The 20,218-nt window shown below is 39.2% G+C and overlaps 1 protein-coding gene and 1 long non-coding RNA gene across 21 annotated transcripts in view; one reads left to right on the forward strand and one right to left on the reverse strand.

Annotated features, from left to right (window-relative positions):
- Positions 1-9,019: 9,019 nt before the first annotated feature.
- Positions 9,020-14,023, reverse strand: LOC130860075 (uncharacterized). Its single transcript, XR_009055369.1, has 3 exons — positions 13,884-14,023; positions 9,579-9,693; positions 9,020-9,153 (listed from the first exon to the last, which is right to left on the reverse strand). It is a non-coding gene; the product is annotated as an uncharacterized LOC130860075 (long non-coding RNA).
- A 56-nt stretch (positions 14,024-14,079) lies between these two features.
- Positions 14,080-20,218, forward strand: part of PICALM (phosphatidylinositol binding clathrin assembly protein) — a 99,349-nt gene continuing 93,210 nt past the window's right edge. For 5 of the 20 annotated variants that reach the window (XM_057747848.1, XM_057747852.1, XM_057747853.1 and 2 more), the window contains exon 1: positions 14,080-14,571. In XM_057747848.1, coding sequence (XP_057603831.1) covers positions 14,442-14,571 — 130 coding nt within the window. In that variant the 5' untranslated portion in view covers positions 14,080-14,441. The remainder of the gene's footprint in view (positions 14,572-20,218) is intronic. The other 15 variants (XM_057747849.1, XM_057747850.1, XM_057747856.1 and 12 more) reach the window with 8 other exon arrangements.

Consider the following 20,218-nt stretch of genomic DNA (forward strand, 5'->3'; position numbering starts at 1 on the left):
ATTCCCCTGGTGTTTTCAGCAGAGGAAGGAGGAAAGGAACCATGTTGAAATATACCAGAGCATTTGGTTCTTCTTAATAAGGTCTACCTTCAGGAGAAAGTACTTTACCGGAGTCTAACCTGCTAGGGTTTTATCACAGCCTAACCTACCTGGGGGAAGGGAAATATACAATTCCAGCCCTCTCTGGCCATCCTGTCCCACCTAAGGCAGGGAAGGACTGAGAGGCATTGGTGAAGTTCACAATCCATGGGTACAGGCTTACCAAAAGACCGAGACCCCAAATCATAGGACTGGAGCATGCTTTCCCATCCCCAACACCTTACCACCACACCACAAAAGGCCTGTTCACTGGAGTTTCTTTCACTCATACATCATATCTGGATTTCAACAAAATATTACAAAGAATATGAAAAGCTAAAAACACAGTTTGAAGAGACTGAACAAGCATCAGACTAGAGTCAGATGTGGCAGAGATACTGGAATTAGACTGGGGACTATGATTACACAACTATGATTAAAGTGTTAAGGGATCTAACGGAAAAAATAGACAACATGCAAGAACAGATGGATAATATAGGCAGAGAGATGGAAACTCTATGAAAGAATTAAAAAAGAAATGCTAGAGATCAAAAACACTGTAAGAGAGATGAAGAATACCTTTGATGGGATCATCAGTAGACTGGAAATGGCTAAGGAAAGCCCCTGACTGGACTCTGAGCTTGAGGATATGCTAAAACAAAAAGAAAAGACTGGAAGAACAAAATAGAATTTCCAACAAATACAGGACACCTACAAAAGGTGTAACATATGTAACCAGAATACCAGAAGGAAAAGAAAGAGATCAAGGAACAGAATAATTATTTGAAGCAATAATGACTGAGAGTTTCCTCAGAGTAATGTCAGACACCAAACTACAGATCCAGGAAGCTAGGAGAACACCAAACAGGATATATGTCAAATAAAAAACAGTAAAACAAAACAAAAACTATACCATACCATATCAGATTCAAACTTCAGAAAATCAAAGATAGAGAAAAAAATCTTGAAAGAAGACAGAGGAAAAGACACCTTATTTATAGAGGAGCAAAGATAAGAATTATATCTGACATTTTCAGAAACCATGTGAACAAGAAGAGAGTGGAGTGAAATATTTAAAGTGTGGAGATTAAAAAAAAAAAAAACCTAGCTAATGAAGGAAAACAAGAAAAGGAATTAAAAGATATATGGATTGGGAAGGAAGAAATAAAAATGTTTTTGTTTGCAGATGATACAATTGTTTATATAGAAAATCTGAAAGAATCAACAAAAGAAAAAACCTCCTGGACCTAATAAGTGATTATAGTAAGTATGCAGAATACAAGGCCAGTAAAGAAAAGTCAGCTGCTTTCCTACATTCCAGCAATGGACAAGTGGAATTTGATATTGAAAACACATTATCATTTACATTAGCACTCAGAAAAGTGAAATACTTAGGTACAAATCTAACAAAATATGTATAATGTCGATATGAGGAAAACCACAAAACTCTAGTGAAAGATATATTGTTAAAAAAAAAAACCTAAATAAATAGATAATCCGGGTTCATAAATAGGAAGACTCAATACTGTCAAGATTTCAGTTTTTCCTAACTTGATGCATAGATTCATTGCAATCCCAATCCAAATCCAAGCAAGTTATTTTGTGGACATTGACAAGCTGATTCTAAAGTTTATGTGGAGAAGTAAAAAACCCAGGAAGACAACTCAACGTTGAAGGAGAAGAACAAAGGTGGAGAAGAACAAACTTGGGAGACACTACCCAACTTCAAGACTGACTATAACACTGCAGTAATCAAGACAGTGTAGTATCAGCTACAGAAAAGTCAAACAGATCAATGGAACAGAATGGTGAGTCCAGAAACAGCCACATAAATGTTAACTGATCTTTGACAAAGGTGCAAAAGCAATACAATGGAGCAAAAATAGTCTACTGTATGAACGGTACTGGAACATATCCACATGCAAAAAAAATAAAAAATAAAACAAAACCAAAAAACCCCTAGACACAGACCTTATGTCCACCAAAAAAATTAACTCAAAATGGATCATAGCCTTGAATATAAAATGCAAAACTATAAAACTCCTAGGAGATAACATAGGAGGAAACCCAGATGATCTTGGATATGGCAATGAGTTTTTTAGATACAACACCAAAGGCATCATCTATGAGAGAAAAAAAATTGATAAGCTGGGATTAACTAAATAAAAATGTATGCTCTGCAACAGACATGTCAAGAGTAAGAAGTCAAGCCACAGATTGGGAGAATATATTTGCAAAAGACGCATCTGATAAAGGACTTATTCAAAGTATATGAAAAACTTTAAAAACTGAACAATCAGAAATCAAACAACCCACTTAAAGAATGGGCAAAACACTGGAACAAGTACCTCATCAAAGAAGATACACAGATAGCAAATAAGCATAAGAAAAGATGTTAAACATCTTATGTCATTAGGGAATCACAAATTAAAACAATGAGATACCTCTGTACACCTATTATAATGGCCAAAATTCGGAACAATAAAAACACTAAATGCTGGTGAGGATGTGGAGTAACAAGAACCTCATTCATTTCTGGTTGGAATGCAAAATGGTACAGCCACTTTGGAAGACAGTTTGGCAGTTTCTTACAAAACTAAACGTATCAATACCATACAATCCAGCAGCTGTGCTCCTTGGTATTTACCCAAATGAATTGCAAACTTATGTCTATACAAAATACAAAAACCTGTATACAGATGTTTATAGAGCTTTAGTTATAATTACCAAAACTTGGAAGCGACCAAGTTGCTTCAGTAGTTGAATGGAAAATATACTGTGGTACATCTAAACCATGAGATATTACTCAGCGCTAAAAAGAAAGGAGCTATCAAGCCATGAAAAGACACAGAGGAAACTTAAATGCATATTACTAACTGAAAGAAGCAAATCTGAAAAGGTTACATACTGTATGATTCGAATTATATGACATTCTGGAAAAGGCAAAATTACAGAGACAGTAAAAAGATCACTGGTTGACAGAGGTTGGAGGGGATGAAAGGATAAAAAGGGAGAGCATGAAAAAGTGTAGGGCAGAAACTGATCTTTATGATACTATAGTGGTGGATACTTGTTATTATGTATTTGTCCAAACCTGTAGAATGTACACCACCAGGAGTGAACCCTAAGGTCAACTTCAGACTTTGGGTGGTAATAATGTGTCAATCAATGTAGGTTCTTTGACTGTGACAAATGTACCGCTGTGGATGTTGAGCGTGGGGGAGGTTGTGCATGTGTGGGAACGAAGATATGTGGGAACTCTCTGTATTCTCTACTCCGTTTTGCTGTGAACCTAACACTGCTCTGAAAACATAAATTTTATTAATTAAAAATAAATTATATCCAAATTGAATGCATCATTCCCTCCCTGCGAACTTCCTGACTTCCCCTCCTTCCAGGATCCTCCTTTTCAGTAAATGGAACCATAACATATCCAGATAAACCCCATCAGAAACCTAGGAATCAGCCTTTACTTTGTGTCCTCCCTTGTATATTTCACACAATCTTGTTAGCAAGATCTATGCATTTTACCTCCTATCTCTAGAATCCATCTCCTTCTTCCCTTCTCTAATGCCACTGCTACAATGCCCTCTACCCACCAGCCAGTTTCTCCTTAATCTACCCTTGGGCTAAGTGTTATGAACACATACAACTATTTTTATAAGCTTTTTGTTTTCTAATCTACCAGACTTCTGTAAATCAGGCCCAATGCAGACCATAAAATGTAAAGCTTAGCTCTTCAGAACTTTCTTGATAACTTTTCTCATAACAAGGCTTTAATTAAATTAAAACCCAAAGCATTACACAGGTAGAGAATGAGGAAAGAGATGGAATAATGGTTTATGGCTCTGGGACATCTTTTAATGTAGCAATCGAATTTAAAAAAATGAAAGGGACACAAAGGTCAGTTAGACCTCCATGACATTCCTGTACTTAGAATCTTTCAATGCATTCGCATTGCCTCAGCACGATATCCAGATTCCTAAACATAGCATACAAAGTTCTTCCCGACCTGGCTACTATCTTTGTTCCAACTTCATCTGCCCCTATTCTGCATTCAGCCACTTGTTCAGGCCAAAATTTAGACGTCACCCTTGTATAATCTCTTTCCCTTGAGTCACTGTCCCCAGATTCTCTTACCACCATTTGATCCACCAGCAAATTCTGTTGATTCTACATTAAAAATACACCTAAATCTATCTACTGGTCAATTCCATGCCTTCCACTCTAATCCAAGTCCCTGTCACTAACTGCTCTTCTTGTCTAAAGCAATTCCTTCCTACTTTCCCTGCTTCTATCTTGCTCTAAACTCTGTTCTCCACACGGCAAGAATGTACATAAAATATATATATTTTGAGATCATGTTATTCCTCTGTTTAAAACATCTGATGATTTCTCATCCCATTTAGAATAAAAACCAAATTCCTGCCAAAGCTCTCTGTATTAGTTTCTTATTGGTGCTGTAACAAAATTACCACAAACTCAGTGACTTACATAATAAAAATTTATTCTGTTGTCTTATTTTAGACCTGTAACTGCCAGAATTCACTTCAAGGTATCAATAGGGCTGGTTCCTTATAGAGGCTCAAGAGACAACCATTCCTTGTTGCTTTCAGCTTCCAGAGGTGACTAGCATTCCTTGGCTTGTGGTTACATCACTCCAATATCTGTTTCTGCTGTTATACAGCCTTCTTCTCCCTCTGACCTCCTCTTTCCCTCTATAAGAACCCTGTGATTATATCGGGCCCACTCAGTTAATAAAGAATAACTGCCCATCCTCAACTTAATCGTATCTGCTACATCCTTTTTACCATGTAAGATAACAAATTCACAATTTCTGGGAATTAGAACATGGACCTCTTTTTGGGGGCAGGGAGGGGGTATGACTTAGTCTGCCACATTCCATACAAAGATCATGAGAAAAACTTTTCATCATAAAAATCTGGATTTGTTAAAGTTGCTGATAAGGGGAAGCATCACAGTAAGAGTCTCAATAACTGTCTCAAAGGGGGTGGTAGGGGAAAGATATTTATAGGATTTGGGAGGGGGTTGGTATTAATCATACAGTGACTTTATGGTGGATATTAGTAGCCTAGGCAGGACTTGGTTAGAATTTGTAAACTAACTGAATTACTAGAACCTATGAATCTGTGCAGTTACAGTTAAATCAGTTTATTTATGGTCTTATATTTTTACAAATGAGTTGAAACAATAAGAACTTAAATAGTTTTTGTTACATATCATGGAATGGTACCATGAATCATTTCAGTTTTTGCTTCATTTCTCAGTCCCCCTTCCTTTGGTCAATCTTCAGCCTAAGCTGAAAGAAAGACTAATATTTTTCTGGGGAGGTTATCGATCCAGATCTGCATTGCTATTTAATAAGTTGCAATTATGTATTGAATTTTTCCTGGTAGTCATATTGACCTCTGTAAGTATCAGGCTTTCTTGTTATTTTTGTTGGATGATCATTTGTAAATCACGCAGTGTTAGCAGTGGTTGTGCAGCAGCATTTTAAAACTCTGAAGATCATATATCTGGGAACTGCAATGCAGACAGACACGAAGACAAAAATTATTAGAGTTTGAAAGGCATTTGAAAGCCATATTCTCAGGTTTTGAAAACTAAACAATGAAAGCAGTGACATGATCTATTTGGATCTTCCTATGTAATCAAGTTTCTATTTCCCTTTAACTTGGGTAGGGTTTATTCAACCTTATCAGTCTATAAGGAATACAGGGCTTGGGAATACCACAAGTAAAGGACACAGATGCCCATTAACTATCTAGGACCTTAATCCAGAAGTGGGGGAAGAAATTAGCTGAGAAGATGAAGAGGCAAAGCCAAGGGGATACGTTACCAAGAAGAACATGGCAACCAGTGGGGTCTTGTTCTAGATGTCTTGGTTGGAAACAGCCTACTTCATGCAGCCATCAGGTTGTTCCAAGGACCTAGGGCTGTCTGTTCTCATAGGACATCTACCTCTAGATGTGATCGAGACTCCTCAACATGCCTTCTAAAGCCCTTCATAATCTGCTCGTATCTCTGAGATCATTTCTTAAATCTTTTTTCTCTTCTCACGCTTTCTCTGGTGGCCACACTGGCTTTACTGTTCCACAAACAAGTTAATCTCGTTCCTGTCTGAGAGGCATTGTACTTATCATTCCCTTTATGCAAAATGATCTCCCCAACATTCGTACCACTGACTCCCACAATCCACACAAGTCACGTCAACTTCTTAGAAAGGCTTTCCCTTGTCAATTTAAAGGCCTCTTCCCCTGTCATGCTCGATTCTTTAACCTTGCTTAATTTTTCTTCGTAGCCCTCTCCTTTCCCTGCATCTGTTTCATATTTATTTGTTATATGCCCCACTTAAATATGCACACCATTCAAGAAGGCAGAAAACTTTTTTATTTTGTTCACTGATGTGTTTTCAGGACTAAGAACACTATTCAGCCTACATAGGTGCTCAGTAACTACTCGCTGATTGATTGAATAAATAAAAACCTCACATACACTATGTTTCAGCCATATATAACAACTTGCAGTCCCCAAATGGCTCCTTTTGCATATGTGGTTTTCCTCTGCCTGGAATAACTTCTCCTTGATTCCTTCACAATTCCTACTCATCCTTCAAGGCTCTGTTTATGTGTCACTACCTCTGATAAACCTTCATTGATTCCACAAGGAAGAACTAGGTGTCATCTCTCTTTATTTTAATAGTACTCTAGGCACACCTCTATCATATCACTTAATACAGTTGACCCCTGAACAAGGCAAGAGTTATCCCCGCCTCCCATCCTACTGCTAAGTCGAAAATCCATGTATAACGTTAGAGTCCAACCTCTGCATCTGCAGATTCAACCCACCAGGGATCATGTAGCACTGTGGTACATATTTATTGAAAAAAAATCTACACATAAGTGGACCCGTGCAGTTGAAATCCATGTTGTTCAAGGGTACATTGCATTAACATTTTGTCTAATCTATGTCTGCATCCTGAGACTCTAGTAGAGGGCTTTGCCCATAGTAAATTCTGAGTAAATTTTTGTTGAATGATTTTATCCACTGAGTAACAACTGTGTCAAGCATTGTTCCAGTTTTTTATGTATATTATTTTATTATTTTATGTTTCAAAAATTTTAAGGCTATAGTTGATTTACAATATTGTGTAGTTTCAGGTGTACAGTACAGTGAATTAGTTATTTATTCATACACCTATATCCACTCTTTTTAGATTCTTTTCCCATATAGGCCATTACAGAGTACTAAGTACAGTTCCCTGCGCTATACATAGGTCCTTATTAGTTATTTATTTTATATATAGTAGGGTGTATGTGTCAATCCCAATCTTTCAATTTATCCCTCCCCCACCCCTTACCCCCTGGTAACCATAGCGTATTTTCTACATCTGTAACTCTGTTTCTGTTTTGTAGATAAGTTCATCTGTACATATATACAATGGAATATTACCCAGCCATAATAAAGGATGAAATAATGCCATTTGCAGCAACGTGGATGGACCTAGAGATTGTCATACTGAGTGCGGTAAGACAGAGAAAGACAAACATCATATGATATTGCTTATATGTGAGTCTAAAATAAGGCTACAGGGGCTTCCTCCGTGGCGCAACAGTTAAGAATCTGCCTGCCAATGCAGATGACATGGGTTCGAGCCCTGCCCTGGGAACATACCACATGCCGCAGAGCAACTAAGCCTGTGTGCCACAACTATTGAGCCTGCGCTTTAGAGCCCGTGAGCCACAGCTATTGAGCCCATGTGCCGCAACTACTGAAGCCCACGTGCCTAGAGCCCGTGCCCCGCAACAAGAGAGGTCACAGCAATGAGAAGCCCATGAACCACAACAAAAAGTAGTCCCCACTTGCCGCAACTAGAGAAAGCCCGTGTGCAGCAACAAAGACCCAATACAGCCAATAAATAAATAAATAAATAAATTTAGTAATAAAATAAAATAAGGCTACAAATGTACATTATTTTAACCCCAACAAGAAATCTGTAAGATATGTGCTATTATCCCTGTTTTATGTACGAGGAAACTGCCCAGAGTTTTTTTTGGGGTTTTTTTTTTTACTTTTTTAAATTTTATTTATTTATTTACTGCCCAGAGTTTTGAACCTAAGTGTATCTGACTCCATTTCTTCCATTGCCTCAAATGAATCAATAAATCTCCTTAATTTTACTGATACTTACTGGTCAAAATTTAATATCCTAATTTTATCATTAACATTGAAACTCTGATCTTTTAGTTCAGTGTTGCATGCTCTAATACATTTTTACTTGATTCGGCCTCTTTAAATTACAGAGAAGAATGGACCCCAGATACCTTGACAGCTCAGGTATCCTATTTTTATTCTGCTTCATAATTAGAGAGTTTTTGATGATGATTCAAGGTCAAGGTTTGGTTAGTATGCCTTTTTTAAGAGAAGGATTATATTTAGTAGCTAGTCCACATGTCATCTTTCAAGAGGTATAAAAGGCCCAAATACATTGTAAGTCATATTGGTATTATAGAATTAATAGACCTGGAAAGAAGGAAAATGTGGCAAGAATGATTTAAAGATAGTAAGAGAGGTTCATATATGTGAGAGAACCTGGTGGTCACCCTGATTACTGTCTTTCCTGCATGCTAGGTGAAGAACTGTGCACTAAAATTTTAATAAAGTTTTTAGAAGTATATAAAATAGTATCAAGAGATACTCAAGCAGTGAGAGCCCAGGCTCTAAAGTCAGGCAGACCTGAGATCTAACTCTTGCTCCCCCACCTGATAGCTGAGCAAATTGAAGCCAGTTACTTAACTTTTCCTAAGCCTCAATTTCTTCATCAGTAAAATGGAGAGAAAAGAAGGGTATTAGGTAGGGTAGCTAATTACTACTATAACACACAACATCAAAATTTCAGAAGCATAATTTAATAAAACAAGTAAAATCCAACACAGGTGTTTCTGGTTATGCAGTTCTCTGGGGCAGGATTCCTCCAAGGATTAATCTGAGGCCCCAGGCTTCTTCTATTTTGCAGTTTTGACTTCCTCTAGATTCTTTGCAATTGTCATTCAGCTGGTAGGTAGGGAAAGAAAGAGAATATGGTGCACGTGTAGGAGGTTTTAGAAGTTTTATGGGCTGAAACTTAAATGGCTTTCATCACTTCTGTCCACAGTCCATTGTGTATTAAGTCAGCCACATGACCCCAACTAATTACAAAAGAGGCAGGGCAACTTAGTATGCGTGCTCAGGAGAACAGACTTTGGGGAATTCAAAGGTGTCTCTGCCACTTTAGGTAATGAGGTTGTTTTAGGGTTTTACTGAGGTAATGCATGTAATGTGCTTAGCATAGAGTAAATAATCCATACAGTTATATGTAATTATTATTTATCACAGGGATGTATTCTGAGAGCCTGAATAGGGAAGTGAAGTTGGAAGTGAAGTCCTTGTTTGGAGGTTCTAGCAAGAGAACTCAGCTACATTCAAAGAAAAGTCCTTACCTTTGTGTAAGGTTACATAAGATTATGATCTTTTAACTGATCTGGCAGCATCAGGAAGCATAAACATAGAAAGGTGAGGGATGAAGAGGTTGCCAAGGTGTTCATGTCAGCTGAGCTAAAAGAATGTCAAAAGATTATAATTTAGATACAGTTTATCTGATAAACATAATGTCTAAGAGGGTGGGAAGAGGAAACTGGTAGATCTTTGGATTTGGGAATGAGCTTAACTGAAATAATAAGAGGTAGAAATTCTGGTCAACCCTCTCTTCCATATTCTTTCTCTCTCTCACTTTCTTACCTTAAAGTTACAGACCTTAGACTTCCCTGGTGGCACAGTGGTTAAGAATCTGTCTGCCAATGCAGGGGACATGGGTGCGATCCCTTGTCTGGGAAGATCCCACATGCCGCAGAGCAACGAAGCCTGTGTACCACAACTACTGAGCCTGTGCTCTAGAGCCTGTGAGCCAAAACCACTGAGCCTGTGTGCCGCAGCTACTAAAGCCCTCGTGCCTGGAGTCCACGCTTCACAACAAGAGAAGCCACTGTAATGAGAAGCCCGCACACTGCAAGGAAGAGTAGCCCGCTTGCCACAACTAGAGAAAGCCCACGCACAGCAACAAAGACCCAACGCAACCAATAAATTTAAAAAAACCAATTTACAGATCTTATAAAGATTATTCAGGTGCAGCATATTTTCTTTTCCCCACTTATTTTTCTCCTGTTGCCATTTAAAATAGTGTAAGAAGTCTGAGAACAGAGACCATGTTTGCCTCACACATTATTATATCTTAGCATCCAGCAGTGCCTAGCATATAGTATGCGGGCAAGAAGTATTTGCTGAGTGAATTTAATCTATACGGTAGTTGCTTCAAGTGTTGGCTAAAGGATTTAGACAAAGTAACGGAAAGACAATGAGTTTTAAAATCTTGCTTCTACCACTTGAATATTTGCGGGACTCTGGGACTTCTAAGACTTAATTTTTTCAAGCAATGGAGAAAAATTATATAAGCATTTAAACTCTAAGACTTTTTTCTCCCCTTGTATTAAGTGGCACATATGTTTTAGAGTTACAATAATGAGAATTAAATAAAAAATTCATGTAGTTTTCCTAACACATAGAAGGCACTCAAAAAACTGTTGCTCCCTCCCCTGTACCTCAGACCTCTCTACAATATACTTTTTAATGTAGGGGACCCTAGGAAATATCACGTACTATGCAAGTTTTTCCTTTCTTCTGTTTTTGGTTCTGTTCATTTGTAATTAAAGCACATAGGCCTTCAAGTTGGTGATCCAAGTTAAGAGTCATTAGCTCCCACAGGATTGATGGGCTCACTGTTAGAACAGTATTCAGCACCTAGAACAGTGCCTGACACACAGTAGGTGTTCAATATATATATTTTTAAAAGAGTGAACGAATTAAAGTGCTGAAATAAGGATGATGCTTCATATCGATAATGATGGGATGGATATAATTATGTTCATCTGCTGTCCATAATTCATAATTATTGTCCATAATCTGACAATTACGCACTAAGTGTGAAAAAATGGGCAGGTTTTATTAAATGAGAGGTTTGCAGTGATGTTTCCAAATGGGTGACTTCAAAGTATTTTCATTCATTCATTCAACCAGCACGTGACTGTATGTCCACTATGCATCAGTCACAATACTAGCAAGACGATGTCTCTGCCAGCCCCCTGTGCTAGTGCAATAAAACAATTAAAATAACTAGAGAGCGGAAGGATGTACAAGAAACTACATGCGTAACAAAAGGAAACTGCTGATTGCTTGGCACATCCAAGTACAGCCAGCAGTGTGATACTGGCTGGAGTGCACGTGGGGGCCTGGGAAGAAATGAGGCTCAATGGGCAGTAGTTAGTTAGGTAGGGGCTACTGATCATGAAGGGCCTGTATGTCAGGCTGAGAATATGGAATTTTATTCTCTAGAGTAGTGATGAGGGTGCTACAAAAGGGTTTTAATGCAAAGAAAAGATGATCATACTTTAGGTTCAGAAAGATCTTTATTGGAGGGTTGAGGTATGAGAGACAGAGAAATCAGGTATGTATTTACTAGAATAGTCTACATGGGAAAGAGATCATAAAGGCTGGAACTAAAGGCAATAGAAGTGGTGTTAGAGAGAAGATGGATTTGAGGGATATAAGTAGATTAGACTAGATGAGAAATAGGAAAGGAGAGCTAAGAATGAATCACAGTTTTCTGACTTGGACTTCTGGGAAGGTAGTGAAGCCATTAATAGAAACAAGGAATAAAGTAGAAGATCAGTATGGATTCAGGATGTACAAGGCGCAAGGAAAGGAGAAGTTCAGTTTTGGTGACAGTGAGTTTGAGGTACCTGTGGGACTTCAGGGAAAGATATTTCTTGAATAGACTAAGGAAATTAGAACACACAGAAAACTTAAGCATAATAAATGGGATAGTCAGTAATTCTTATCCTTAGAACACTTCCCCATCATCTAAACTTCTTCGTATCTTTCAGTCTACAATTATACATCATTCTTTACAACGATCACTAATTGTTCACATATTTAGAAACTTCTAAAATACGCCCTTGAAAAAAATTACAGTGATATTTCTAACAGAAGCTAGTTTATTAATAAGGTGAACATGTCCACAATTATTTGAGTGAAGGTGGTTTGTAAGAACCTCTTTGGTAAAAGTAACTGTGAAATACTTTCCTACACTGTCATTCATAGTAGTGCAGAATTACATGTTGCCCTCTGTGTGTTTAGGAATAACGTTTTACATTTTCCCTAAAGATGAAATATTTAGCTATTGATTTAGCGAAATATTTAGCTAAATATTAGCTATTGATCTAGCTCCTGTTGGCCTCAGCTGGGGTCAACCAATGCAGAGGCTCAGGCCACCCGGTAACTTATTAAATGGAACCCATAGAAGAATAGCAAGGATGTCTTGAGAACTGGGTAACTCCACTGCCCAGCGGACACACAGCAGCAAACTGGGCACCAAAGTGCAGATGGACTGCAGATGCACCGAAGGAAGTCATACAGTTTTGAGAAATTTGGGGCTGGCTTGACAAAGATGAAGCCTGCTGGTTTAAGCACTTGATGTTCTTGGCAAAAGCATGGTGTTGCAGATTTTCACCAGCCGTAGTGAAAAAAAAGGGGGGTAGGGGGGAAGGGAATGGGAGGAGACTACAAAATTCATGATGATACATAAAATGTTAACTATCTATTAGCTTTGCATCTTTTGAGAGTCACCAGATTGAAGCACAGTATTTTGGACTTGGCTGGCAGATGGTGTACACAGACTTTCTGAGTGTTAGCATTTCATTTGAAACTATCAAGATTACATACGACTATCATGGTAATTTAACATTTATGGAGCTTTTAAAATTTACCCTTAAACTTGTGTTGAAACTGGGGCCCTAATAACACTTGAAAAGATTTTGTTAATAGATCTTCATCTCATGGAACAGATTCACAAGATATAATAATTCCTCTAAAATGCCCACAGGACAGTTTCAGTGTCTTCTTTCCCTGGAAGTCTGGTTTATGCAAGAGAAAAAGAGGCCAAAGAGAACAAAGACTAAACCAGGGGAGATGGCAGGTGGTGATGTCTGGACTCTCTGAATGGGACTTCTCCATTTACCACCCTCTCACTTCCTTCTATGGTCTGGGCCTTTAATCACCACAGCAGTCAGCCTTGTAGGGTCAAGCTAATCTCTGTTGACATCATCCTACTACTTCCTTTTTCAAATTCCACTGAAGCTATGTGTTTCCTGTCCTATTTGACACCCTAGAGAAAGAATACTGGTCCACTAGTATCCAAATTTAGACGAGCAGCACTGTGTTTTCAGAGAAGAGATAAACAAAAACAGGTGACATTTCCAAGCCTCTCAAGAAAAGAGAAAAAACCCAACCGTTCTGGGGTAAGTAAGCAGCGAGAGCTTCAAAATCCACAGAAGGGAGAAGCCTGCTGGCACGCTCCGAGAATGGGCCGACGGAAGACTCTTCCTTTTCCTTTAAGCCAGGAGGATGGCTTTGAGGGGCATCCCTAAACACGTTCTTGATTCTGCTAGGAAAGCCCAGGGAGCCCTGACACCCCCTTCCTCAGGGGGAGCTAAGAAGGCAGCTGCACCTCCTCTTTGTCAAGCCGTTGGTCTCAACCACAGACACTAGGGGTGGGAGAGGGGAGAAGCCGTACGTCCCTCCCCAGCTCGCCTGACTCGCCGCCCCTCCCTCGCCCCTCCCCTCCCTCCACCCCTTCCCTCCCCTCTCCCCCTCCCCTCCCCTCTGTGACCCCAGGGAGCCCAGCCTCGAGCGACCTGTTGCCAGGGAGCATCACGTGACACGGCGGGCCGCGCACTGCCCCTCGGGCGGGCCTCCTGTTGCGCCCGCCGGGCGGGTTCCACCACGTAACGCGCGGGCGCCGCCCCGCTCTTCCCTCGCCGAGCGAGGGAGGGCGGGCGTCGAAGAGGAAAGAGAAGGGAAACGGGGCGGGAGAAGGAGAAGGAGGGGCGGTGCCCGAGTCACGTGACCCGGGGCAGCCCGGAAAGCTCCGAGGAGGAGCCTGGCGCCGCCATTTTCCTGCAGCTGCCTGTCCCTCTTGCCCTGCCCGGCTCCAGCTGACCAGGGAAGGGGTGGGCTGAGCTGAGGCGGGGGCAGGGGAGTGCCCGACACCGTGCCTGACCCCGCGGGTGACAAGAGCCGGTTCTTTCCGGGCTGGGTGGCTGCGCGCGGCCCTGAGCCCCGCCCCAGGCCGGCAGGCGGAGAAGGAGCCGGTGGGGGTAGGGGGTGCGGTGGGGGGTGGGGGTCCTCCGGCGCTTGGGGGTCCCAGTCCCCGCCGGCTACGGAGCGGGAGGGGTGGCGGAGGAGCCGCAGAAATGTCCGGCCAGAGCTTGACAGACCGAATCACCGCCGCCCAGCACAGTGTCACCGGCTCCGCCGTGTCCAAGACAGTATGCAAGGCCACGACCCACGAGATCATGGGGCCCAAGAAAAAGCACCTGGACTGTGAGTGAAGCCGAGCCCCCGCCCCGCGATCCGCGTCCTTCTCCCCATGGCTTTTCTTCCCCGCTTCAACTGCCTCTTCCCTCCCTGCGTCTTCTCTGGCACGGCGGGTCCTGTGCTCGTCCGAGCTGTGTTCTTTTTGCTTCCATCACACCTGCCTTCACGGCTTCCGTTCCCTGTCTAAAAATCCCTGACAAGCCACTCCCCTCCGGGTTCCTAGGGGACCCTGGCTTCCCTGCCCGGTGCGCCACGCTACCCCATCACAGCCGGCCAACTTGCCTCTCCACCTAGCTCCTTCACCTCCCGGCCTCCTCTGTCTGCTGCAGCCTTCTGCTCTTTCATCCCACCCGTCCGGTGCTGCTTAGCCGCCCTCTCCTGAGCGTTTCCCCACTTGCTCGCGTCCTCACCGCCCTATTGTTTCCGCAGCAGCCTTCTTCGGCTTTCCGTAAACGCCGGGTGCCGTGGGCCCGGATCCCTGTTTCTCCGCAACCCTGGGGGCAGCCTCCCTTGACGTGATCCCCACTTCCTTTGCTACACTAGCCTCTTCTGTCCCTTCCCTTCCCGGTCTTGTCGTCCACCTTTCCTCCTCCCCTTGGGTTACCTTTCTTTGCTTCTGTAGCTTCAGTTAAGTTCCTTCGTCTCTTTGTAAATATCATACTCAATACCCGACTTTTTTTCCCGGACTACTTTCTTCGTGGGAGTGAAAGTAAAAGGATTCCTTTGGTGTGTGGAAAGCTTTGTGCGGAAAATCCGTCGGGATTTTTAATCATCTCTGGTGCAATTTAATCATTGTCTTTTCATACTTTTGACTGGGATAATTTATGAATGTCAGGCGCCCCTTTCCCCCCCGTCCCCCCCCCCCTTTTTTTTTTCTAACGGGGGTATGGAAAAGGATTTGCTGATTTTGGTATTAGTTCCTAGAGCTGTTAAGCCTGACGGTTTGAACTTAAAAGCTTGAGTGAAGCCTAGACTATTGGAATTCAAAATGGATTAATAATCAAACCTACGGTTAACATACATCGTTTAGACTAGTGAAAAGATATTTGGTGATGCTTGAGTTGGGACTCAAGTTTAAATTTATGCTGGTTATTTTTTGGGGGGACTAGCTTTTCTTACACGGCAAGATATTACACCATTCACTAACTTATATACAATTACTAGAGCTAACTCCTCCCAGCTTTTCCAAACCTGGAAGCCACCTGGTAGTATCCTCCTTTTTTATTCCACTCCTTTACCTCAAGGTACAAAGATCAGTGGATTACTCAAGCTTTGACTCAGTGGAGTTTTGACCTGAAACTTTTCAGGGAAACACATGGGAAAAGGCATGGTAATAAATAAGTTCCTTTTTTAAATGGCTACTGGACACATAAGCCTGACTGACTTTCATCCTACACGAAAGTTACTTTGCTTTACTGTTTGAAGCAAGAGTGAGCATGTCCTGAAAGGGAATTCACTGACGGGAGTCCTGTTTTGATTTCTCGTTTGGACTTTGGCCGTAAGGTTTGCGCTTTTTTAAAAAAAAAATGTACAAAAAGTGACTCCTTCCAAGATACTTTGCTCATGAAGTGCTGTTAGAACAAGTTATTGCCTCAGACAGACCCATTATTCATTGTGACTTGTTCCTTCCTTGTGGAAAAGTTTAAAAAAACATCATTAACTGCTTGGTTCTTCTTTCTGATGTGCGGATCATGAAGGCTGCTTGTTAACTATCCATCCTTGATTGTTTTAAAGAATTCTGAGTGTATTTAAATGGTGACACTTTTATAAAGAGAAAATTCTTTAAAATACATTATGAAGCCATAAGCCCTTTTTTGATTATCTGATATTTGGAGTAGACATTTCTACTGTTTACTTCTCTTCAAATGATTAACTTGGCTTGCTCTACCCCATCTTTGGTTTGCCCTAACATTGTTCATTCTTTTGTTAGGTTGGTTTTGTTGTTTGTTTGTTTGTTTTTGGTGTTGAAGAAACTACTTGTGACTTTGTGAACTGTTATCCTCTTCTCTCGCTTCAAAGTGATAAATTATAACAAGAGTAGATACCTCTTTTAAAAGTCCTTTTAAAGGTTTTTGTCTTATTTCAAATGTTGCAGTTCTAACACATTGTAGAAAAGGTCAGAAAATAGGCTAGGTAAGGTTAGGAGAGTGAGACTTGCTTGTGGTTTTATGAATGTTAGCCTTTTCTCTTGTAATGGAAGCTGCTGCAGATACCAGCTGGGATTTAGGTTTGGTGTGGATAATCTCACATTTATAGTTCTTTTTCTCTACCACGGCTGTGTTTATAAATTCCCACTTCAGAACTTGAGTATTCTGGTAATGTTTGATTTTTAAAAAAAATCTATATAAATAAGGAGCCACTACTCCGTTTCTTTTAAATGAGGTTTTTGAAATACAGTAATACTGTTTTCCCTATATTGTTGTTTAAAACACCCTTATAACCAGTTCCGCTAATGAAATAAATTTAAGTGAAGTCTGACCAATAAGTGGTTTTTCTAAACACCTTCTTCCCTCACACACTTTAACATAGTTTGAGAAAATTGAAAAGGCTTTCACAAACAGTTCTGGGTTTTGACACCATGGACTTTGAAGGCTTTAATGTAGATATAATTCTTCCTCTTTTAGGAATTTTTCTAGTGAAGGCTTAGTTCTGTTGCAGCTTTTAATATCCTGAGATACTGTTGCCTAATTAGTTGAGCATAATGAAAATGATTTCATTTTTTAAGTGTTAGTATTTAACAAAAATATGCTTAAGACTTTTTTTTTCCTGTAAGCCTTTAGAGTGTGGAAGTGGTTTCTATGTACTTCGCCAAGGTCTGTCCATATTAGGAAATGATTATTGTAATCCATGAATTATGGCTTAATTCATACTACATTGTATACTTGTTTAAGAAAGAGCTTTTGCTTTGCTTATAGGGGTCAATAGATAATAATGTTAACTAGTGTCCCTAGTGTGAAAAGAGTTGTCAAACCTGAAACATATTTAAAAAAATAAACATGATTTGCATTTAATTCCAGGCCTCTAATGGCCATAATCAAGACAGAAGAATAGCAGCCCTTGTATTTGAAGGACTTCAGTTTGCCAGGCACTTATTAACCTTTATCTAATTTAATCCTCTCTTATAGCAAGTCATATGCATAGAAGGTTGTCTCTAACTCCATTTAAAGAGGGTATAGAATGCTTAAAACATTACTGATTGAAGTATATACAGAACACAATTTTTAAATTTATAAATTCTTAAAGTAAAAACATTCTTATCTGGTTTCACAACCTTTACACTTTTTTTTTTTTTGACAAGAACACTTTTCTTTTTTCTATACTTGTTTACTTTCCTTGGGCATTTATGTTTCGACGTTTCACTGAAATGAAATGTTAATGGCGCTAATGTTTTCACTTTTTTATCCATATTTTTTCTGATTAATTTCAAGGGACACTTTACTCCAGCCACCATCTGCTTTACATTCTGTACAGCAAAGTCAAGATCGTGTTGTTATTAAGTATCCATTATAAGCATATCTCTAGATACAGTGTGGGTATTTGTGTGTTGTGTATTGGCACTAGACTGCCTAATTTTAATTGTGGAAACATTTTTTTAAAGTAAGAATTTGTGAATGTATTAAATATGTAGACGGTGGAATTTGTATTTGGGTTAGTGGTTTGTATAAGCATTAACAATACATATAAAATATTGACATGCATCTGAAATAATTATCTTTTTAAGCAAATTATTGATTTTTAATGTCTTAGCTAGTGATATCCAGTGGATGCTTAGTTTGCATATTGTCAAGAAGGTATCTGGTAACTGGGATCTGATTTGCAAGAAGGTACATGTGAGGAAGATAGTAAGTGGAAGACCTGCCACAGGTGGCTCTTATTTAGAAATAAGATAACTGGGACTTTACAAATAGACAATTATTTTGTAGCTATGTTTGGGCTTACTGTTCTTTCCCATAAGAATTAATCATATGATTTATATTTTCGCTTTCATTTCTTGACCTGTTCTGTCCCTTAGTACTTTAATAGTTCTGAAATACAAAAAAATGGTAATTGAGTCATCAAAGTGGTAATAGTAAGATTTGACTATTTATGTCAAATGCAGGAGGTATACAGTACAACTCCACAAATGTAAGTTTTTTCCTCCTTGATATATTTAGTTATGTTTCTGAATAATATGTATTTTAAAAGAGAAATCCTGAAGAGAATTCGACCTATAGCTGTTTTGGTAGCCACCTTATTTGTAATTAGCAAGTTAATTCTAAAATATCTTTGTAAAGCAATTAAGCTTCACTGGTGGACTTGTTAAGAAATACTGTTTAGACTTTAGTCATCTATTTTTTTATTCTTGTAGCAGTGCTTTTTATGTTTATATATTTTAATATCTGAATAATTTTTTTAAATGTCTTAGAATTTAATTTCAACTGAAAAATAAGAAGTGAAAAACTTCATTATAAAGTGACTTTTTTTCTCTTATTTGATTTGTAAAACACTTGTATGACATTCAATTAGATGTTTTATTTTATTTTTTTAACTTTTTAAAGCTGTTTCACTTTATTTTTTTATTTTTAACTTTTTTAGGCCATGCCGCATGGCTTGCAGGATCTTAGTTTCCTGACCAGGGATTGAACCCATGCCCCCTGCAGTGGAAGTGTGGAGTCCTAGCCACTGGACCATTAGGGAATTCCCTAGATGTTTTAAAAATACATTTTTTATTTTAATTAATCAGAATTGCTTTAATTGAAATAAAATAGTTTATTTTGACTCTGATTATCATTTAGACTATTTAATGTGAAAGTTCACCATAATGCATAGAAAGCCTCTTCTGTCCTGTTTTCTTCAGTTTTAGAATGCTTGGTTCCATGATTTCAACCTTAAAAATCAAAGAAGTAAGAAAAATAAACTTAAAGGCTTCTTGGCAAGAGGTTAGAGCCCTACCCAGAAGAAGTAGGGTTAGATTTTCAAAGTAAAAGCTTAATATTTACTCTTCCTGTTCTTTTGGTGGCTGAAGTGGCATTTCCGTTAGTTTGTGTTCTGTCCCAGTATGTTCCCAGTTAAATGGCTTTATATATTTCTCTAGAGGATTGAAATTTTTGGATTTGACCTTTTAGAATTTTGTATGTTTATTGTGTACATGGTTCTTTTCATGGAGAATTGTTCATGGGCAGTTAGAATTTACTATTGATATTCCTTTAAAAGTGAATTTTGTTGAACCTAACCTTTGTATTAAAAATTATGTTCAGAGTTGTAATTTGCCAGGTTATCAGAATATTAAGGACATCTCAAGTTACATTAGAATGTAGTGGCAATACTCACAGCTAGGCATGTTCTTTTTGTTTATGCTTAGATTATGTTTATATATATTTAACAGATATTTATTTGTGCTTACTTTGTGCTGGGCAGTCACATTACTGAACACTTTGCATTTATTAACTTGTTTATTCCTTTCAACAACTTTGTGAGAGATTTTTATTATTGTCACCATTTTATTGAAGAGGAAACTAAAGCTCTGAGTAGTAATTTGCCCAAGGTCACATATCCAGGAAGAGGAGAACTAAGATTTGAACCCAGGTAGTCTAGCATCAGGTCTGGCTTTCATCTCACTGTGACTTTTTTATGTAATGCTTTTCTATTCCAGGGGATGAATTAAACCATATTT

This window comes from Hippopotamus amphibius, chromosome 9 (genome assembly GCF_030028045.1).
Source record: "Hippopotamus amphibius kiboko isolate mHipAmp2 chromosome 9, mHipAmp2.hap2, whole genome shotgun sequence".
NCBI classification, from domain to species: domain Eukaryota; kingdom Metazoa; phylum Chordata; class Mammalia; order Artiodactyla; family Hippopotamidae; genus Hippopotamus; species Hippopotamus amphibius.